This window comes from Diadema setosum, chromosome 21 (genome assembly GCF_964275005.1).
Source record: "Diadema setosum chromosome 21, eeDiaSeto1, whole genome shotgun sequence".
Classification (NCBI taxonomy): Eukaryota; Metazoa; Echinodermata; class Echinoidea; order Diadematoida; family Diadematidae; genus Diadema; species Diadema setosum.
In genome coordinates this window covers 3503698-3528199 of record NC_092705.1, presented here as the reverse complement: position 1 = coordinate 3528199, position 24502 = coordinate 3503698, and the positions used below count along the sequence as shown (strand labels likewise).

Sequence of the window (24502 nt, the reverse complement as noted above, 5' to 3'; positions counted from 1 at the left end):
ACAGACAAACAGACAGACAGACAGACGGACAGGCAGACAGACATACCGATATCTTAGACACATACCGACACACACAGAATACACCCTCGAGCACGATGGATTGATTTGCAGAGAAATGTATAGATGGATAAAACGATGGAGAATTATAGCAAGAGAAATAGGAAGATTAGACGAGGAAAATTGTTACGGAGACAAACATACTCCGAGGTTAATATAATCACATTCTAGAAGCACCCATTCTCTCCCCCCCCCCCCCCCACACACACACACACGCACATACACGGACACACCCAAGCGCAAACACAAGCACGTACTTCCTTTGTGTATGTTCATTCACAAAGCCCTATCCTTAAAGAAACCCTCACAGTCCTGTCGTCAACGGGAAAATGTCGACACCAGATTACGTAACCATCTTTTGTCCTGGGATTGTCCTTGTTCGAAAGGAGAGAATTAGACTTGCATGCATTACCAGAACTTTCAGACGAGCCTAAAGCTGCCACAGGAGGAGCAACAATAAAGTCTCGTTGACCTCCGTTGGTATAATTATCATTTGAACGCTTGTTGCAGAAATCGTGGAACAAAATGCGGCGAAATACTTAGCTGGATAACTCAGAGAGGGAGGACATGTCTGTGATCTCGCTAGCGACTGAAACTTCTGTTTGATGAACGCGAATTATGGCACCTGTTCGCTTGAAATGGAGGGTGAAGCAGAGTTTGTACACTTTGATGTGTTTGTCGCTGTCAGTCACCTGTATGGGTCTTCTCCTACTCACCGAGCTTCCGGTGGATCTCGCCGAATGGACAGCCATCATCAGAAAGCGAACTTCCTCGTCGATTGACACTACCGACTACGATGATTACGCGTTCGACGTGCAGTCTCTTGCCAAACGCTTCGACGATCTGGCGTTCGGAGCGACCACCAACTTGTCGGGCCTGGTGGACGAGGTCATGCACGAGTCTGCCTTATCGTGTCTCAGAAGGAGTGTCGTGAATCTTGACAAGGATATACTTCACTTAAACATTCAGGAATACCTGGGCGGAATAGCTCGAGTGCAGAATGACGACAACCGGGTGCTGTACAAGATGCAGCATGCCCAACTGTACGGCGCGCCAAAATGCGTCATTCGCATCGCCAAGTATTGCTCTACGCGCTGCAGTCACTTCGTCGGAAATTTTTCCACAGAGTGGCTCCGGTTTAGCTGTCCTGGTGTGACGTCATGTCAAGTGGAAACGCGCTTCGTGAGTCATCTCACCTCGGGTATCATGTCTTCGACGGACATACTCATCATCGTTGGTTCCCTACACGAAAGACTTCATCTGGACGAGCTCATGGCAAGCCGACCCCCAGGTCAGCTCTGGATGTTCTACTCAAGGGAAAGCCCCCAACACGATCCCGAGTACGCTCCTCCTCAGGGAATCCCGAATCCATATAATCTCACTATGACCTATATGCCAGAATCTGATATGTACTTTCCCTATTGTCATTACAACAAGAAGACAGAAAGCCGTTTTCCACCACTACAAAAGAAGACCAAGTTGATGGCGTGGATGGCTTCAAATTGTCATCGTCTGTCATGGAGGCGGAACGAGATTGTTGAAAAGCTGCAGAATTACTTGCCGATAGACACGTACGGAAAGTGTGGGACGCTCGGCAAACTAAATGAAAAGGAAGCGCGGGAAACACTAGCGCAATACAAGTTTTATTTGTCGCTGGAGAATAGCGAGTGTCAAGACTACATCACTGAGAAGATGTGGCGCACGAGCCTGCCGAATGGTATCGTTCCGATTGTTTATGGCGCCAGCCGCAAGGACTACGAGAGAATAGCACCGCCAAATTCCTTTATTCATCTAGAAGATTTTACTTCAATGAAGGAATTTGTAGATTACATACGCGCTCTGGACGCGGATGATGAGCGCTACAACGAGTTCTTCGCGTGGAGGGAGCGCGGTGCAGTGGAGTGCCATTCAGCCCGGTTTTTCATCATGATGCGGCCAGAAGTGAATTTCTGTTTTCTCTTGAGGAAAGTGGTCCATCTGCACAAGAAGCCGGAGACTTCCTGGCAGCGGAAGGTTCCGGACTTCAAGAGCTGGTGGACTAACCAATGTAGTAACACTAGCCAAGAGAAAAAGGTGCTTGGATTTGACGTCCATCAACCAAAAATAAAGAGAACGAAGAGTCGAGTCCAGGCAAGCCACAATGAATCATAAACGTCTCTGCTACAGACAGCCTAAATATGAGCTGAAATAATTGAGTAAACTGATTTCTACACTTTGTTTTGCGAATAATATTTATTCGTGAGTATTGTAGATCGGTTGCTACCTCCAATGTTAGGCTATATACAAGTTTATTGTAAGTATCCATTTTAATTAGATTAACGTAATTCATGCAGAGATAATATGGAGACGGGTGGAATGTGGAACGATCAATGGTTACACTGAAATTTCAGTGTCTTAGAATAAGGCTTAAAGTTATGGTATAGTAATAGTTGAGGTGAAGATTCAGCTTTAAACTTTTTGCGAAATACTTCGAGAACAGTTTATAAATGTTAAAGAGTATACAATAAATCTAAGAGGAAATCAAAGTTTGTTTGATGAAAATCGGTTTTGGAATCGCTGCGATATCCAAATAAAAAGTAAAACAATGCGATCTAAAATAGAAGGTGGTTCCCACCTTTCATTACGTTCTATTTGTTTTGGATATCTCACCCATTTCAAAACCAATTTTCGTAAAATAAACGTTGAATTCCTCTTGAATCATATGTTCTTTCATGTTCCATAAGAAGTTTCTCATTATTTCAACAAATTGTCACTAAAAAAGTTTGAAACATAAGCCCCATCTCAACTGACACTGTACCATCTCTTTAAAGACGGTATATGGAGTGCATACATTGACATATAATAAAATCGTGGTTTTCATGATTGTGCGTGGCGACGCTTAATATTTGATGGCTCCATCTATACTTGACGACTTGTACGCGTGTACTATTTTTCACACATCTCTCCTCTCAAGATGTATGATATACTAAGTACAACAAGAGAGAGAACGGGGGAGAGTAATTTGTTACACTGCAGATAGAATAGAATTTCTTCTCGGTGTTAAGATGAGAAATATATACAAGAACGTTGGTTTGTATGAGTTTCCATTGGTCGACTAAAGCGCTTACGAGTCACACTCGACTTGCGTGATAATCTCCGACCAAGGCGTCTCTGTGGGAGAACCCTTGTACCTGAGCTACATGAGATCGTTAATACTTCTGCTCTCACCAAAGCGTGAGTATTATTGTGGTTCTCTTCTTAACGACATTTAAAGGGATCGTATGGTTTTACTTGAGCCCTAACCTCAGGTTTGCAACATTTTGTGGTGAGTTAATGAGAAACCTCTTATGAAAATAGTCATGAAAAAAAAAACATGTAATTCCAAGAGGAATCCAAGATTTATTTGATAAAAATTGGGTTTGAAATGGCTGAGATATCCAAAAACAGACGGCAATCCAACTTCAAGGTGGAACCCCCTTTTATAACGAGCGCTTTGTTTTTCTTTGTTATTGGATTTCTCAGCCATCCCAAAACCAATTTCCATCAAACAAACTTTCAATTTCTCTTAAAATAGTATGTTCTGTTCTATTTCATTCGTGGTTTCTTGGTATATCACAAAAGTTAAAAGCCTAATTCTCTTCTCCGCCAATACTATACCACCACATTAATGTGATGGTCTTGAGAGATATTGCTCTAAAATGTCAATTCAACTTCTACATGTAGTCTTAATACTGGCACACAACCTCCGTTTCTTAATGTCATAACTTCACTCTCGTCGTTTCAACCGTCATAGGGATCGCCTCTTTGAAGTATCACTGCCGTGTATACTGAACTTGTATAATGTTATACTGTATGGCCCGAATTCACGAAGGTGGTACAAATGAAACCATGGTTTAAACCATGGACAAAAACCATGGAGCGCCAAGTGTCGCATGGAATATTTCGTCACGAAATCAGTCATTTCGTCGATGAAATTATTATTTTGTAACAAAATGACAACATTTTGTAACTAAATGAATATTTCGTCCACGGAATGATAATTTCGTTAACGAAACCTGTCATTTTATCGACAAAATGACCAATTTCGTAACGAAATAGTCCGTGCGACACTTGGCGCTCCATGGTTTTTGTCCATGGTTTAAACCATGGTTTTGTTTGTACCACCTTCGTGAATTCGGGCCAATGTGTTTAAACTGGTTACAAAACAGAAGAAATAGATAGATCGGTTCATCAAAATGGGCCCTAAATGAGAAAGTTATCAAAATTTGCTATTTCACTTATACATCTCAACAGTGGTATTAATGGCAATTACATTTGCAAATAAGGTTAGGTAATGATGTTATATATGGAAGTTTATTATACGTGAAATAAAGAAGACTATTTTGATGTGTTGCAATAATGAAGCAATGATTACTTTAGTATTCAAGCAAGTTTTTGCCCTTTTTCAATCATTATGTTATAAAAAATAGCCTTGGTACACTGTATCCACTTGTACGGTAGTGGATAGCAATGATTGATAGTGTACAATTTTGTGTGTAGCAGTTTTTATAATGATATGATTATAACAATGATAATGATTATGATTGATACGAATATTGAGCGTAATATTAATCATAATGATAATACATATCAATTCATAAACTCGCTGAAGCCGAATCGTGTCAAATCAGAATTGTTTGATCTATATTATTGTGCATTCCCCTATGTGTATGAGTGTGTGTGTGCGTGTGTGTGTGTGTGCGTGTGTGTGTGCGTGTGTGTGTGTATGTGTGTATGTGTGTGCGTACTTGCCGTTTGCCGTCTCGTATTACGTCGACAAGATATGATTTCTTGTGAAGTTGCATACAATCAATCTCAGTCATCATTGAACCTTGTGTCTTAAAGTGTACATAAAAAACATGAAGTTTTTAAGTTACAGGACGTCATTTCGAATAAAAGTACAATGTGTAGATACAATGTAAAATTCCATATTGTAGACACGTATTTTTAGAGATTAAAATCACATCGCGCGTGAAATACAAACTACGAGTAGATTTATGAGATACATATTTGGATGTCACACTACGGTTATTATCAGTGCATCACAAAGGAGACACTAATTTGTATCACCTTCACGTTTTCAACTATATCATATCCCACTCAATATGTTTTACTTCTAACAATGCCCACACACTGTCACTCTAAAGCTGGATCCAGAGTTTTATGTAATACTTTTTGTATATATATATATATATATATATATATATATATATATTACTGTATGAATACATATGTATAATATATCCATATGTGTTTATACAATATGTTTTAGATAATGATATATTACACATACATGTAAACACAAAGTACAGTTTATTCGTTAAAGCAAACGCACATAAAACTTTATTTGTATTCGTTTGTGCCTTTTCGAATACTGATGAGTTTGGGTTGTCTTCGGCTGAATTGTCTTTTTTACTTGTAAGCTACATCTCAATTTGGGTGAAGAAAAAATTCAACACAAGAACCAAAGTTTTACAGTCTTGCTTCCCCGACTGCTTTCTTACGGTTTCTACAGTGCATGGCGTAGTGGAACAAGTCTATATTTAAATCATAATAATGATAATAAAAGATGCATTGTGGAATTTTGCCTTAGAACATTTGGCGAACACGAGACTTAAATTACTTTTTTTTTCTCTTAAACTGAACCGTTCTGATTATGAAATACTAACTATGAAAATAAAAACTCATGAGGAAAGAGCGCCATATCACACGAATATGGTTTCTGGTTAATGTGTTTGGAGGTTAGCATTCCCTTGGCTATGGGACCAAGATCCTTGAGACACCGCCAGGCAGAAAAGGTCTTCTTTGTCTATTGAAGCGTTTCCCAAATCGGACGATGCCATCTACTGTGTTCTCACGGTGTCGCGTCCTATAGACCGCCTGTGCAATACCGGTAAGTCCATCATTAGCTGCTGAATCGCGTACAATGTAAAGCTGGCCGTTGACGTAGTTTAATCCTATTGAAAGTTACTCAGTAATACTCATTGACAATACGCACAGCGACACACCCTATAACATAAGCGGGGGGTCGAAAGTTTAAAAGAAAAGTCAAGTTCCGCTCCCTCCACAAACTAAGTAGACCATGCTTGTTTTCAAATTTTAATTGTAACAAACAAAATTCTACAGGTCTACCTCAAAAAATTGTTGCGAAAGCCTCCAAATCCAAGATGGCGTCCATGATATTTACTGAATTTGTTATTTGAAAGATAGGATTTGATAGAAACATCAGATTTCACCAAATTTGATGCCACATGAAAGAGAATAAATTTCTTTTTTACAAGTTGATGCTATTTTTGTGGATTATTGTGATAACTTGGTGGAGATTTTAAAGAAAAAACTCATTTTTTTAATATTCTTCCGAAAAAAGGGGAAATCATCAAAATGCTTAATTCAGCATAAATCAGAGAAAAACTGAAAGATTATCTTGAAACGTTTCACGAATTTTGTTCGTCATATAATTAATATTTGGAGAAAATTAAAGGTCAGTACCATTTTTGATTCAGGAGTTATAATGTCTCAAACTTGAAAACTCATTTTAGGTAGAATTGTTACTTTTTGCACAATCTGTTCACATCAACTTTGGACATTACATAGTCAAGGAGAAGGGACCCAGAAAAAACTGACTTCCTTCAACCCACCCCACAGAAAAGGTTTGACTGCATCGGTGGTCGGTTGGACCCTCTGGAACACCCCTAGGTAGTATGTGGTTCCAAATTGTGGTATCAATAAAATTTTACAGGCCACTTTAGTTGTGACAAGACTCTGTTGGTTGTAAAAAAAGTCTGCGCACGCCAAGACTACTACACGCACCACTTGCACTGTAGCACTACAGGCGCCAGGAGTGCCAGTGGTGAATGTAGTAGTCTTGGCAAACGCAGACTTTTTCTTTGACAAACAAAGGTTTGTGCCTGCAAACTAACTTTTCATACCAAGTGGTAGGTGACGCTGATCGCTATTATTTTAAAGTAGATTGTTCTGAAGCAGATAAGATGAAGCAAAACATATTTTTCAAATAGAGGTAGAAGCTTGAAACTTGGCACCAACCCTGCTATAGATAGTGTAAGACAAAATATATATCAACTACTAAAAAAAATTCAAGATGGCGGCCATCAAAGTTGACATAGTGTATTGCGCAAAAATAAATGTGTTATTTCGATTTTGATACAATTTTGTCTATTTTGCTGTCTGTTTATATGTTTCATATATTCTGAACATTGTAATGCTATTTTAAACCGTCTCCAGTTTTTATGGAGGCATTTTTCAGAATGCACCATGAATATTTCTTTAAAAAGTTGAAAATGAAATTTAAAAATTTTTATAAAACCCATGTAGAAATTAATATCTTTACCATGAATACAGAGAGTAAAGCCAGTGATATTCTACTCTCAAAAAAAAAAATCGAGTGAAATTTTTCACTCTTAAAGGAGTGAATAACAGAAAAGAGTGAATTTTGCCTTTGTCATTGTGAGATCTGGAATGTCAGATGGATGGACTGATACACCTCGGCAATCACTGATTTGTGATTTGATGAGCTTTGAAGTGTGGTACAGCAGCCTGACTTGATCTGTATCAGATTCCATGCAAGTTCCATTGTGGTTTAGTGCTACAGTTAAAGGCACAGTAATTTTTTTAGATCTATTTTGTATATCTAACAATATTTAGCATTGATTATACTGATTCAAGTTTGTACAGTATTTGTTCTATTCCTAACTCACATTTTAGAACTATTTTGAAGGACTAAAGCTGAGTTTTTGTTTCACGTACACTAATGGTAAATAATGGCTTTAAAGACAACCTTGATTAATTACCGCCATCTTGAATTTTGTGTGGATACTATTTTTGTCGCAAAATATGACACATTGGCAAAGTTGGTGCCAATTTCCAAGCTTCTATCTCTTTTTGAAAGCTACTTTCTGTTCAATCTTATCTGCCTAAGAACAATCTACTTTAAAATACTACAGCAATAGCGACCAGCGTCACCTACCACTTGGCATGAAAAGTTAGTTTGCAGGCACTTGCAAGTCACTAGACCATTACAGTATTACATGTGATCACGTCAACACATTGGTGCAAATGCATAAATATGATTTTTTTTTTTCAAGTTTGAGATGTTAACATGTCAACTACAGTGTATGATATTGCCTGTAATTTCGTAAATATGAATTGTGTCTCAACCTCAGTAAATCTCAATCTCAATCTCAATCTCAGGTTTCAAAATAATCCTTCAGTTCTTCTTTGATAAATACTAAATCATGCATTTTTATATTTCTTCTTTTTTTCAAAACAATATGAAAATATGGATTTCCTTCCCCCCCCCCAAAAAAAAAAAACAACAACAACACCCCCCCCCCCATTTATCACAATACCCAGGTAAAGTGGTATCAAGTTGTAGGAAGTTTTACTCTCCTTCATATGACATCAAATTTGTTGCAATCCAATGTTTCTATCATATTTTATATTTGAAATTTTAAATTCAATAAAAATGGCGGCCCTATTGGATGCCATCTGTACTTTGGAGGTTTTTGCAACAAATCTACTGAGGTGTACCTATGGAACATTGCTTAGTATGTTTGAATGTTGAAAATATGCATGGTCTTGTTTATAGAGAGAGTGGAACTCGAAAAGTAAGCACGTTTTTGGATTTGACCCTCTGTGACATCTTTGGGAACAGATGCGTGTTAAAACATGATATTATGTAAAATGAGTTTTCATGTTTGAGACATTATAACTTCTGAACCGAATACAATACTGACCTTTAATTTTCTCCAAATATTGATTATATGACAAACAGATTCTTGAAACGTTTCAAGATAATCCTTCAGTCTTTTTGTTTGATTTATGCTAAATCAAGCATTTTCATGATTTTCCTTTTTTTTAGAAAAATATCAAAAAATTAGGTTTTTTCCTTAAAATCTCAATCCAGTTATCACAATTACCCACAGAAATGGTATCAACTTGTAAAAATTTTTATCCTCTTTCTTATGACATCAAATTTGTTGAAATCTGATGTTTTTATCATTTAATCCTATCTTTCAAATAAATTCAGTAAATATGGCGGACAGCTTGGACGCCTTCTTGGATTTGGAGGCTTTCGTAACATTTTATAATTTTTTTTTTTTTTTAGGTAGACCTGTGGAATGTTGTTTGTTACAATTAAGACTTGAAAATAAGCATGGTCTACTTAGTTTGTAGAGAGAAAACTCACTCGAAAAGTAAGCGAGTTTTGAGGGTTTGGCCCTCCCCTTAAGACGCGTTTTGTTGTTGTTTTTTTTTATTGGACAGACAGTGACTATAATACAACGGATAGGAGAGGTATATATACTAGAAAGGTGTCTAATAATCTTTTTGAATGCCTCGTCTCGGTTGATAACAGTCACTTTAATCAAGGGCGCCAACTTTCACTCAGATTTATTTTCTTTTTCCAGTATCCCTTTCACGTCTGCATAATCAGAATGTCTGAATCAATTGTGTTGAGAATACAGGTCATAATAACAATAATGAAGATAGTATTGATGATAACAATGAGAAGAAGATGAGAAAAAGGAAAAAAGATAGGAGAAAGGAAGAACTTAAGAAGGAAGAAAACCATCAAAATAGCAATGGTTTTAGTTGACAAACCAGTAATTCATTGTAACCGATTGACAAATTGCCATTCATCGACGTATATAACTATAAGCACCGATTGTTCAGTGCTTATAGAGTTACTATGGCAATGATAAAACTCATAGGCATGTATCCTCGGATGGGATTCGAACCCACGACTTCTTGAGTTCTTGACCAACGTCATATCCACTAGACTCCAGACTGTCATAGTCGTCTAGTGGATCTGAATCTTACTTAGGAGGGGGGGGGGGGGGGCACTGGTACAGAGCAGTATAGGTGTCCTTTGTGCGAAGACCCCTAAAACCGGACAATCGCGGATACAATGGAAGGACGCTACGCACACACAATCATGCATGGACGTCTTCTCTTTCATGTTGTTTGCGCATATGAAAAGGTTTGCGCATATGAAAAGTTGTCTTCCCGTGTTTTTCGTTGTGTTGCTAGTTCGTTTGCGGGAACCAAGGAGGTTCGAGAGATGGAGTTACAACTGACTATAATTATTCAATCAGCTGTCAGTTTTCTATGGATGGACAAAAGAATTCCACAGGTGCATTTGTGCCTTTGATGTTCGATGATTGAAGACACCATCTTTCTGAGCAATCTGAAGATTCATTTTTAACGCTAACATAATATCGGGAAAATGCTGCTCGTTTATATATCAAATGCAATGAAATTTCACCTAATGATAAAGCATATAAAACAAAAATCAATTCCGTTCGAAAATATGTGCAAAAGTGTAAATCTGAGCTGTATTTTGTGAAAGTGTTTGAAGTTTTACCCTCATGGAAAGCCGGTTTTATCACTTTTCTCCTTATTTCCGCTAAATGAAACTATGGTATCATCTTCAAGTATAGTTCTTTATGTCAGATTAGCGTACAGACACGTACAGTCGAGTAATTTTGATATCTATTTCAGAAATATTTGAGCAATTTCTATTCGCGCACCCCCGTACCTTTACCATTGTCTACCACCCATCGTTTGTAAGTAGGGATAGCGAAAAGTAATTACCATCACAGAGACATATCTTCCTTGGAAAGTGGCTGGTGATTATGCAATGAGACACGAGTCAATTGTCTTCGCATCTGAGCGGCAGATCCAGTTTGACACATACTTCAAATATTTTTGAGTGGCGGCTTCGAGCATGGGATCAAAGCGATGTTGTGACTCCATTTCACTCTCTAAAGCTGAGAACGTATCGAATGAAGAGAGAAGACGTTTTGGTTCGTATTATTCAACGCAAACTTCAAGGGGGAAATCCAGTCCAAAAATAAGTTAGTCTAATTTTTTTTTTAAAAGAGTAAAATCTTACGAGTTCAATAGTAAAGATTTACCCGAAATCGGATGCCAAAATAAGGAAGTTGTGAAATTTTGAAGTTTTGCTAATTTATGCAAAACATTTCATGTAAAGTGGATACGAGTATGCAAAATAGAGAGCTGATCATGTCATAACCTCTGTTTTCTGTTGATCGTGTACAAAAACAAAAAAAAATGATGAAAATTCAATGTTTCTGTCATTGAAGTCTGAAACATGAAGTTATTCCTGGTTTTAATAACTTTAGAATAGTGATCAGTTAGATATATCAGGATTTATGCCTCGCGCATAATGATATTGCGTTTTAATGAAAAACTGGAAATTTTAAAACTTTTATGTACAAACTATATGGCAAGGTGTGAGGGAATGACATGGTCACTTTGCCATTTGCATATTCATGTTGACCGTTCAAGAACTGTTTACTGAAAAATCAGCAAAACTTCAAAATGTCATAGCTTCCTTATTTTTCACCCGATTTCAATCAAAATTTTACCGATGAACTCGTAATATTTTACTCTTTCTTATTAGACTAACTAATATTTGGAAGTCCTTCTGATGGACCCACTGATAAGCTTGTGTGTGGAGATTCCACTATCATACTCTGAAGCCTCCTACGTTACTCACCTCTCGAGGAAGGAAAGTGAACGTAAAATACAGCCTGTAATCCCTTCCTGGAATTTCCAAGAAGTGATCTGATTATATTCAATGGGTTAGTCAAATACCGGTTAGTGATTGGCTAAACACAGTCACGTGATGGAGGAACATTGGTTATGTTCGCCCATGGGAGAGCATTTTGTAAATGTTCTCCCATGAGAAAACATTTTCACGTAACGAATGACAGAAGGACCCACGCACAGTGAATTTGGCTCTGCGCGAGCGATCGAGCGCGAGCGATCGAGCGCGAGCGATCGAGCGCGAACGATCGCGAGCGATCGAGTGCGGGAGGCTATAAGTCCCTCGACTTCGTCTCGGGACTTATAACCTCCCTCAATAGCATTTCAAACCCTTCGGGTGGAACATTCGGTATGTTCCCTCCCCCGCCAGTCATCATCTAAACAATGTCGTATCTTCATGCACTAAGCTGCTAAAGGTATATTCATTCCCCCCTCCCCGTGTATGTTTCTTTCTTTCATTTTCTTTTTCTCTCTAATACCTAGTTCACGCCGACGCCGAATTGATGGCGAATTAAAGCGTAACAAAGCTTAATTAAAGCGTAAAGACCGTAATAGAGCGTGAGAAAGCTTTGAGCAATTCGGGACATTCGGCAAAAAATTTTAAACTGTTTAAAAATTTGAGGCGATCTGTCACGAATTGCGTAAAGCGGGGAGAGCGTATTAAAGCTTATCAAAGCGTCACAAAGCTTATCAAAGTTTTGCTCAAAGCGTATGAAAGCTTAACAGGGACACCCTGTACAAAACATAGTAAAATAGAAAGGCAATAGAATAAAAAAAAAAAAATAAATAGAAAAACTTTTTCACAAAAGCTTTTCACAAAGTTTCTTTCTATTTATTTTTTTATTATATTTCATTTTCTAATTTTATAATGTTTTATATTTCATTTCCTTTGTTTTATTTTCTTTGTTACAATTAGGGTTATTTATCTCACATATAACATTGATTTTCTTACTAATTTTTTTAATAAGTAAGAAAATCAATTTGTAATAATAATTGTAATTATCAATTTAACAAAAAATTGCGTATTTTGAAGATCTTTTATCGCACATATGTAAATTTCAAATTCTACAACTTGATTTCTCTAAATTTTCACTCCTGTTTTACAATAGTGGTATTATCTGATTTTTCATGGGGAAAGAATCAATAGAGTCTGTATTTATATTATTTACAAGCAGATGAAATACATAACAACAACAATAACATCAATAATAGTAATAACATCTTCACAAGTACACATAATACAAAAAATTATTTCAAACTTATATTATAAATAAACAAAGTGTGCATATGGGAGAATGTTCTTATTTCCAGACACACAAGTCTTTATCTTCATCATCTGCTTCTGACGATATCTGAGCCACTCCTTTCTTAACTCAATCAGGAAGTACCAACCCAGCCATTCTTTGTTGCCAGTCAACAGCACCCACTGGAGAGACGAAGTATTCTCTGAGATGATCTCTCTGATGTCTGGCATCCACAGTGGCGAGGTTCCCCCTTGCAGGTGGTTGCGGAACATCTTCCCAGTGAGGTCCATCTCTCCAGGCCCCTGGTACGAAGTTGTGCTCTTCATCTTCGTGGTCCACCTCATTGGCTGCCAGCGCCACCCTCTTCCTCAGCAGGTTGTAGAGCACCACAGCAGTCTCCACCAAATCTCTGACGTTATATACCTTCTGTTCCAGTGTTCCCAACAGGCACCGGAACCAAAGGCATTTTCCACCACTCTTCTCCCCCTTGAGATCCTGTAGTTGCAGATCCTCTGTTCATCTGTCATCCCTCTTCTACTGTATGGCTTCATCATGTAGCTCTTCAGGGCAAAAGCATCGTCACCCAGGATGAAGTAGGGAATATCAGGCTGATTTTCTCCAGGGAGAGGGCATGGTGGGGGCAGCCCTATGGACCCATCTTCTAGGCATTCGAAGAGCTCAGAGTCTGTGAATATCTGGGAGTCAGACATGTGTCCTTTACCTCCCAGCTCAATCCAGATGACCTTGTACTCTGCATCTACCATTGCCAGCAGTGGTATGGAGAAGAACCCCTTGTAGTTGTGGTAGAGACTGCCTGTGTTTGCTGACTTCTTAATGGCTATGTACTTTCCATCCAAGACATCAAGTGCATGTTGGACATTCTATCTCTGTTCAAACTGCTGGGCAAGGGTGCTCCATGCTTCAGGGGTGGTAGGTATGTTGAAGACCTCATCTTTATACGCCTCTACAATGGCCCTGCACACTAACTTCTGGAATCATCTCAGATATGGTTGAGATATCACATCTGAAACCATATGCCAGTGATCTGTAGTTGTCCCCAGTAGCCAGATGTCTCAAGGTGATTGCCAGATTGAGGCCAGCTGACAAAGGGTGCCTGTAGTTAGTCTCTTGCTTCTAGATGACTGGTGCCACTCTCTCCAGGATCTCATGGAACACCTCAGGGGTCACTCTGGTGAAGTTTCTGAAGGCAACAGGGTTCTCTAATCTCAGTTATGTGTCCAGGAGGCTAGTGTACTGGCCGTACTGCTGTCTTCTTTCTTCAGTGAGCCATGGCCTGGTCCAGCAGCTCCTGATGAATGGTCTTCTCCCTCCTGCTGGTAGTTCAACCTCCTCTTGTCTTTGCTGTTCTTCCTCTCTCTCCTCCGCCTCGAGGGCTAGGATGTAGTTATAGAGCAGGGAGACAAACGTCATGTCTACTTCATAAGATGGTTCATACTCTGGTACATCTTGAACTTCCATATCTTGTTCTTCTGCCAAAGATGCAATGATTTCGTGTATCTGCTGCATCAAACATGCTCTGGATCAGAGGCGGGATGCAATCGGGATCTCGAAATTCTCCATTGCGTAACAGAGCTTAAAGGACAAGTTCACCATCATTAACACAAGGATCAAGAGAATGCAGCGATATTAGTAGAACACATCAGTGAAAGTTTGAGGAAAATTGGACAATCGATGCAAAAGTTATGAATTTTGAAAACTTTTGTGTTGGAACCGCTAGATGAGGAGACTACTAAGGCTTGTGATGTCATATGAGTACAACAATATAAAGAAAATGTAAAGAAAATTCAACATATTTTCACTTTTTTCGCATAAAAAAAGAGCACTTGACTTGCCTCTTTCTAAAGGCAATGGGAATAATATTACCCATAACATATGTCAGTAACGAGTCAAGGGAATATGTACTTTTTTCAAAAGATGAAATTTTGTGAAATTCTCTTTATATTTTCCTTATATTGTTGTACGCATGTGACATCATACACTGCAGTAGTCTTCTCATCCAGCGGTGAGGGCAAAAAAACGTCAAAAATTCATAACTTTTGAACGGATTGTCCGATTTTCCCCAAACTTTCAGTGATGTGTTCTACTAATATTGCTACATTCTGTCAATCCTTATGTTAATGAAGGTGAACTTGTCCTTTAACAGAGCCTATCAATGCGCAAGAGAGCTTGATAATTGTATCAGAGCGTTATTTAAAGCGTGATAAGCGCATCAAAGCTTATCAAAGAGTATTAAAGCATATCAAGCGTGATTTAAAGCGTAACAAATCCTGATCAATCGGCATCAAAGCGTGAGAAGCCGTAGCGATTCGGGAAATATATTTGTCGCCCAAAGCGGGAACGAACTTCGTATCAGAGCGTATCAGAGCTTATCATAGCATAACATGTCTGAGGAGATCGTGAGATTTTTTTGAAAAGTAAACAAAAATGACGCCGAATTAAGCGCCGATTTAAAGCGCGACATTCGGCGTCGGTGTGAACATAGCTTTAAGAAGATGGTTGGATAGCTCATATTTAGCTGCAATAGCTGGTCTCCTGTAGGGTCCAGTTGAATGTGAGGCGGGACCATTTCACCGGGTTAAGCACCCTGCTCTTTACGATGAATGAATGAAGTGATGGGATCTTTTACGTACATGAGTTGTGACTCTCTCGCACACAGTACCTCCATTTTTTGTCCTATACATGTACATTGCACTATCTGAAGGACAGAGTGTTTTGTATCTAGACTAAAGGGGACATTATAATCACACAGAACATTCAGTAAATGTAACAAATAGAACACATATTCAGCGAAATTAAAGAAATGTATATACAAGTTCAAGTATTCTATACACAAGTAGGCTCAAACATTTATGAAGTTTTGAAGCATTTGGTAAATTCGTGTGCACTCAATGAGTAATTGAAAGGCCACAACAACACAAGATGCAGAAGAATTATATAAAGATAATTCCTCAAAATTTAACTATGTGAAACTACACATTCCCTCGACTTGTTCTGACATAATTATGTTAAGGCATTGTAATTCATTTTATAATCATAGTAGAACGATGCTTCATCAAACCGCAGAAATGTGATGTTTATAGACTTGATGGGGGAAAAAAGAATCAATTTTCAGTTTCACTTTTTTGTGAGATATTGAGAAACTAAGTATGAATTATGAACAGTGGCGTATCTAGGGGGGGGGGCAAGGGGGGCACGTGCCCCGGGCGCCACTCCTTGGGGGCGCAAAAAACGAAAAAAAAAAACGAAGAAGAAGAAGAAAAAAAAGAAAAAAAAGAAAAAAACGAAGAAGAAGAAGAAAAAATATAAAAAAGAAAAGAAGAAGAAGAAGAAGAAGAAGAAGAAAAAAAAACTCACCCGGAAAGGGGGGGGGGGAGGAGGGAGAATGGTCGGGGGGGAGGCAGAAAACCAAATCAAACAAGATAAAAACAAAACATGATGATGACGCGAACAAAATGACAATGTTTATTGTGTTCACACAAGAATTCCACGTTCTGTAAGCTGAAATACAAAATTTTTCGGCTCGCTCGCTGCGCTTGCTCGCCAAAATTTATATTAAAAAAAAGAAGACAAGAACAAAACGTGATGATAACGCGGACAAAATGACGATGTCTGTTGTGTTCACACATGTCATTTCATATTTAGCAGGCAAAATATTTCACGGAGCAGCGGCTGCAATTTCTTTTGTTCTGAAGCGATCGCCAAGATTATTGGATCAAAAGAAGGCGCCAACGGTTCCGAACATACGGGTGGGGGGGGGGGGGGCGCAAAAAAAACCCCAAATCAAACAAGATAAGAACAAAAAGTAATGATGACGCGGAAAAATAAAAATTTCGGCTCACTCGCTCGTACTGATTTAGAATATTTTTTCAAGTCCTCAGTTTGTTGGTATAAATCGCTATAATATATAAAGCAGTCATTATATCTTGATTAGAATTGTAAGATTTAAGCAAAAAATGACAAGAGTTCCATGTTTTGTAAGCTAAAATACAAAATTTTCGGCTCGCTCGCTGCGCTCGCTTGCCAAAATTTATCCCTCCCCCCCCCCAAAAAAAAAAAATAAGAGAAGAAGATAAGAACAAAACGTGACGATGACGCGGACACAATGACAATATCTATTGTGTACACACATGTCATTTTATATTTAACAGGAAAAATGTAACACGCTGCAGCGGTCGCAATTTAATCAAAAGAGGACGCCAACGGTTTCTAACATACGAAAGGGGGGGGGCACAAAAAATCAAAAAAGATAAGAACAAAACGTGATGATGACGCGGAAATATACAAATTTCGGCTGACTCGCTCGTACTAATTTAGAGTATTTTTTCAAGTCCTCAGTTTGTTGGTATTAATCGTCATCTATAACAAGGTCGTCACTATATCTTGATTAGAATTGTAAGATTTAATAAGCAAAAAAAAAAAATGACAAGAATTTCATGTTTTGTAAGCTGAAATACACAAATTTTCGGCTCGCTCGCTGCGCTCGCTCGCCAAAATTTATATGAAAAAGAAGGTAAGAACAAAACGTGATGATGACGCGGAATTATATAAATTTCGGCCGACTCGCGCGTACTAATTTAGAGCATTTTTTTAGGTCCTCAGTTTGTCGGTTTAAATCGTTATCTATAAGGCCGTCACTATCTTGATTAGAATTGTAAGATTTGATAAACAAAAAATGACAAGAATTCCATGTTTTGTAAGCTCAAATGCACAAATTTTCCGCTCGCTCGCTGCGCTCGCTCGCCAAAATTTAGCAAAATTCATTACATTTAAATCACCCTCAAAAAGACGCCTTTTAAGTGCTTGAAAAAAACATATCACGCGGACTTTGTTTAAAGTCCCTACCGGGATGGGGTTGGGGTTGGGGTTGAACACTTTTTCAGAAATTAGGGGCGCAATTTTCGCGCTTGCCCCGGGCGCCGTCTTCCCTAGATACGCCACTGATTATGAAAGAAAAACTATACCATCTCTTTAGAAATGAAATATACAACAAAGCATCACCAAGATAGGGTTCAAATTAAGTAGGGGGTTTTAGTCCACCTTATGGAATATGGTAGTGAATCATTAAAAAATATATGAATTATAATGAAACGATGCATTATTAATCCACGGAAATGGGATTTCCAAGACTTGATGGGAAAATTTATTTTAATTGATTCCATACCATGTCTAACTTGACTTCCACAAAAGAGCCAAAATCTAAAAGTATGTGATATAAAACTTTCAACAAACAGACAAATCATCGGATTGAAGTGTGAGAGATAATTATGGAATTGTATCTTTTAACAGTCATGTTTTTACCAGATAGTGACGCTGACGGAATACGAAATAGATTTTATGTCAAGAACAGGATTAGGTAAGTATAATGTTCACTAGAGACTAACTTGTGAGGTGATAACATCATCACCAGAGGCCGCGGAGAGTTTCATAATGTGTGTATGTGCGTGTGTGTGTGTGGGGGGGGGTAGGGGTCAAGGGTCAATGGTACCCCCCCCCCTCTCTCTCTCTCTCTCTCTCACACACACACACACACACACACACACTCTCTCTCTCTCTGAGGTGAGAACATTCTCTGGGAGGAACTCTGTGACTTTCCACTTATTTTTTTTCCCCAGTATTTCGTTTTAAGAGTAAAAAGTGTGTGTAAGTGTGTGAGGCGTGGGGCTGCAGCCCCCCCCCCCACCCCCACCCCTTGAGCGACTCCTGATCACTTCTGCCAATTTGAGCACTAGATAAATGAAATGCAGCTATCACCGATTTGTAAAGGATGGGAAAAGTTTTAGAATTCCATATCTTAGCTTTATCTTGAGTCCGCTTGCGTGAACCTTTTTACGTTTTGATCGTTTGAATTCAGTGCATTCAGTACAACCCACACAAAAATATGGTGCGAAATAACACTTTGAATTTACTTTAAACATCAAAAGTCGATAGATTTCTCATTTCTTCTCTGCGATGCAATAGAAACTTTGGAGTTTAAAGAACAAGTTTACCTTCATAATATTATACGTGTAGATTACGTGAATGCAGCAATGTTAGTAGAACACATCAGTGAAATTTTGAGGAATATCCGAGAATCCGTTCAAAAGTTATGCATTTTTGAAGTTTCAGAAGTTTCATCGGTGGAAGAGAAAACTACAGTTTCTGATGTCACATATACAGAACGATATAACGTAACTATGAAGAAAATCCAACTTATTTTCATATATATATATATATATATATATATATATATATATATATATACGGCATTATACATTTCATCTTAATCAAAGTATTTAGATAAAAGAACATACAAATCACATACGCTCACACAAACCGAGGGGGAAGTCAATTTATTTGATTTCATCCGTGCAAGGGAGGGGACAATTATCTTCCCAACTACAAGACTTTGCGTGTCGGGTCGGTAATTCGGATCCCTATCGCAAACACATGATTGTTCCTCAGAGCCTGCTTGAATAAGAATGTTTTATTTGGGGGAAAGGCGAGTCTGAAAAGGGGACACAGCACAATAGAACTTAGGCTTCAACTGATATATTGGTGTCTGTTGACGAAGCTTGGGGTACATGAAAACAAGATGTCACCGGATTGTCCTACTAGACTCACTTTTTTTCTTTCTTTCTTTTTTTTTTCCCCACTCATGTGATCTTTAATTATACGGCACAAGTTGCTTGGCGAGAAAGCCAATTATCAAACACTAGGGCAGGGTCTGAATTGCAGCAATTGTGCGTGTGTGTGTGTATGTGTGTGCGTGTGTGTGTGTGTGTGTGTGTGTGTGTGTGTGTGCGTGTGTATTACAGACACTTGGAAAGTTATGACATCACCTTACGATCTTGTGGAAATTCGAGATATGCATCGGGCAGATATTTTTGCAGGACTGTCCGGTAGTTCAGTGAGACTTAAGTTGTCAATTTTTTGCTTATATTGCTGAAATACATTCTTACCATCCTTTTACGCAATTCAGAAAGTAATAGCATAAAGTACTGAAGGGAAAAGAAACTGGCAATTATGAGAAGGAAATTAGGTTTGCAGTTAGTGAAGTGAGAATAACTGTATTTATTTGAAATACACGTAGTTAAGTGAATGAAGCGTTGTAAAGTGTACATGTATTCTATTTGATTGCTGGAGTGAGGTGAGGGTTTTTAAGGAGATAAGATTAGTTTTACAGTGTATAATGGTTCAAATTTTGGGGATATTTTCTGTTGCTTAGTGCAAACGCCTACAATTGTGATTACATTTATTTGTTTGTTTGTTTGTTTGTTTGGGGGAGGGGCGCTGCTGGCAAACGGTAGGGGGGGGAGGGGGTCTGTAGAACCCCATGAACCCCCCCCCCCCCAGTTACGAGCCTGCTCTTTCTACAGAACTTTTGATGAGTTGCTTTCAAGCCATTTCCGCCTCGTGTTTTAGTATCAAACACGCTTCATGGCAAATCTTGAAAGTGCAGAAGTGCATTTTCCAGTGTTCAATGTTAATAATTATTTCATGCTCATTACAGTGGGCCCTAATAATAAAGAAGTCCATGGGACCAGTGAAAGCACATACTGTAGTTTATCATATCTCGCTTTAAAAAACAAAACAAAACAAAAAACAAAACAAAAAACATGAATGGGGGGAACAATCTTGCTATGCCCAGAGTTTGCAACATCCCTGTGCTTAAAGGGATGGTACAGTATCATGGTGGAGATGAAAATTGGGCTTTAACTTTTTTGCGAGATACCAAGAAAACACTTATGAAATACAGTAGTACAGAGCATACCATTTTAAGAGGAATTCAAATTTTATTTGATGAAAATCGGGTTTGGAATAGCTGAAACATCCAAAAACAAAGAAATACAAAACGATCGTAATAAAGTGTGGGTCCCGCACTTTATTAGAATCGCTCTTTTTCAAAAAAAAATTTTCATCAAATAAACGTTGAATTCCTCATAGAATTACATGCTCTTTCATATTTCATAAGAGGTTTCTCATTATCTCACCCCCCAAAAAAAAAAGTTAGAAACCTGAAATTAGGTCTCAACCAGAACTATACGATCCCTTTAAAGTAGGATCCACTGCACTCGGCACCCATGCATGAAAACAGGAAAATGCGAAGCAAATACATCATGCAAGAGAAAATCACGGATCACGTGATTAATACGAATCAATGACGACAGGATTAATGGCAAGAGTTTAAAGTAATTTAATCGGTTGGAGAAGTTAGTATTTATATGCACACAGAGCATACGTCTCCTTGGCAGCGGGTGTCATGCACATGAATTTCACGGAGGATTCGTCACACTAACTACATACTATCCAAGAATTGATATAGGACCAACTTTATGTGACACGCGACATCGAGATATCACTCAGCAATATGAACTTTTTCTCTCGCTTTTTTTTTTTTCTCAAGAACACAAAGAGTCAAATTTTTTTCTGTTCCACAGACCTGCACCGAACACCTTCATGTACGCCTTTCGTAGACTGCTGGGAATATGTTATGCTACAAACACTGACTTATTGTTTTTCATATACGCACAAGGGGGGAAACTGCAGACTCTTATTTCCGCATTTAATGACGTTAAATGTTGAATCTTTGTGACATTTTAGGCAGACAACAGTTATGGAGTCCCGCGTTCGCATTTTGTATCAGTAATACAACAAAACATTTATCATTACATGACTTTACATAATGAATATGAATTCTAGGAATTGCGAGTTTCAACGAAAGTTAAAATCATCTGAATCAGGTACAAACAACAGTGGGTTACATTCTCTTGAAAAGATGAGTCTCTTTTCTTTTGACTGTTTTTGATCTCTTTTCTTCGTCGCTACTGACCAAGATCCAAGACTATCCCTGCAGTACACGTTTCACAAACAGGGTATATCGTTATCAACACGATACGGACATTTCCTACAAAATGCCAGTCCCTTCGAAAGAAATCAATATTTTGCGTGGCTTTTGTTTGTTTTATAAGATGTACTCTCAATGGGAACCAGTTCTTCCCTCTACAGTTACTTATATCATTCAAAAAATATCAGATAATTTGCATAAATTCATAATATATACAAATACATTGTACATAACATAGCAAACTTACATGTACACAGAGAGCTTATATGGATCTTTCTGCTGTGATACGGTTTGTGAGGGTTTGTACGAATATCATTATCTGATTAGAAATAGAATTGATGGTGCTGTGATTTTAGTCTTAAAATAGACCAGCTTCTATTGGCCTAGCATACTTCACTGCATCCCGTCGCACGCTTGAGTTGCTGAACATTATACAGCATATGAAGAGCTGCCGGCGCGGCAGCTTCGGAACCCCGGCAGGCTACTACCGGACAGTAGAAGAAGCCACGATCGGCACTCGCAGACCACGCCATAAAACTACAAACATCATTGGCTCAAGGTCCCTTTATTTGTCATCTCTACATTCCGTGTAGGGTGACTAGGAAGCAAAGAGTCTAAAAACATCGCACCAAGTCTAGAATTAGAACATCGTCAAGCACGCGTCACACTGTCCCGAATTTGAGTAAAGATGAACACTCGATAAAGGAAACATTCAAATTCGGCTCTGATCGTATAAGCATTGGGTTACTCGTGAGGACATCTTAAAGTCATTGTATAACCACCGGTGGAGTTTCTCATGTTGCTATTAATAAAAGACCGTACTGGCTTTGGCTTTTGATCGGCTTTTAGCATCGTTCAGGGCTAAACTTCACGCGAAATTGAAAATTCCATATTTTGTATATAGCCATCTTGTGGCAGTATCGGGACAATGTGACGAGAGCCTCAGGCCCTCCAAATCTTGAACGGTCATTACATGCTTTGACCAAATACACCTGTACTATTTGGAATTGACCCTCCTTCCGCGTTTCTTCATCTCCCCACCCTACATTGATGCTTCTAGCGTATCGGAACAAACCATATCACGATTAGGAAGCATTCATAAGATCAAAGGATGAATGTAGAGATATACATTTTGCCCAAATGGCGACCTTCATGGTTCTGTGTCATGCAAGTTGTAGTAGCCACTGGCGGATGTTGTTTGATAAATGTGGAATCCATCGGTACTACATTTCTCAAATTGAAATAATGCACTGAGATACAATACAAATCAAATACTGTTACAAATGAAATGAAATGAATCTAATGCTTCCCGATAAGAGCTGAGCTCATTATGTATTTGTTATATAATCCAAGGAATAATTTGGTTTACTAGAACATTCAAATTCCATGGACATCCTCATATCAAACACTGTCACTGAAAACATGATTGCATGTATCATGTATTGTTTGCATTTTTCGATTGCAAAGCTTAATGTTTGTGTTTTTTAGCTATTCAAACAAGTTCAAATGATATATAACATTACGCAGCAAACAAGACGATTCCATGTCAAGATGCAAATTATTTCTCATAATCGTTTTCAATTATATATCATGAAATATCTACTACAAGTGGCTCGTAAAACAAGTTTGTATGAAATGCAAAGCAAGAACACTTTCTGTATACCCGTGGAAGCCAGACGATAAAATAACAACTCGCCAAAACACAAAGTGCTAGTCTGTAGATTAATATGCACCATGCACCACACAACATAACTCATACTGCTCTCGATTGATATTGTTAGATTTTGGTTGTAATGTTAAATGTTAAATTCCAACTCCTGTTGAGGTGAACATCGACAAACGGAATGACATCACACAGGAGGTTGAAGTTTTCATTTGAATATAACCAAAAAGGAAAAAAAAAAAGGTTTTTGGAAAGTTAACACTTTTCAAAAAGAAAAATAAACAGTGATATCAGTTACAATTTAAACCGCATAGAGAATGCAAATCAGATGAAGAGATGCTGTTATTTTTCATGATTTTCCCGTTGCTTTGTGCATGAAAGAGTACGATGGAAATCATATTTAGCTAAATGATTAAATCATCTAAAAAAACCCTCTCCCTTAGATTATCACCATTTCTATGATATTACTATTTCTCAACAGCTGGATGCATCTGATAAGAGTTATTTGTTTAGATATCATTTGATGTCAAACATGGAAAATTAGTTAAGAACTTTAAGCAGGTCAAAGAGAGAATTGGAAAGTGATGACATCATCACAACTAATTTGCATACATATGTGACCAATACCACTGTTATAAGCTATCACCATTTCATGAAACACAAAAAAACTCCAAAATTCCATAAGTTGCTCATCCAGCATCCCCTTCTCATGGAAGTCTGCCATTAAGTCTGACTTTACACAATTCATCATAGTCAAATTGATCACAAACTAGAGTCTCTCTTTAATTACCGATCAAAAGTGCACCGACTCCACATGTTGCACATTAACACCATTATGGCTCTCAGCTAAGACTTTGGCATGACAAGCACCTGGTCCCTTACTTTGCACCCTTATTTGTTTTGTTCTGTTTTGTTTTCTAGGAAGGAGAATACGTATGATGCTACTAACAAGTAGAAAGAGTCTTTTGGTGGGTTGCTCTGCATCCAGTACAGTATTATCAATATTCTTTTAATGTTTCAGATGCCATCGATAGCTCTTTTGGCAAGCCGCCACCTCATATGAAATTCTCATGAGTATCACTCCAA

The 24502-nt window shown here is 38.2% G+C and overlaps 1 protein-coding gene across 1 annotated transcript; it reads left to right on the top strand.

The window, feature by feature from the left end:
* Nucleotides 1-753: 753 nt before the first annotated feature.
* On the top strand, nt 754-2208 carry LOC140244809 (uncharacterized). Its single transcript, XM_072324423.1, has one exon. It carries the CDS (start codon nt 754-756, stop codon nt 2206-2208), a length of 1455 nt encoding a protein of 484 aa, XP_072180524.1.
* The last annotated feature ends 22294 nt before the right edge of the window (nt 2209-24502 follow it).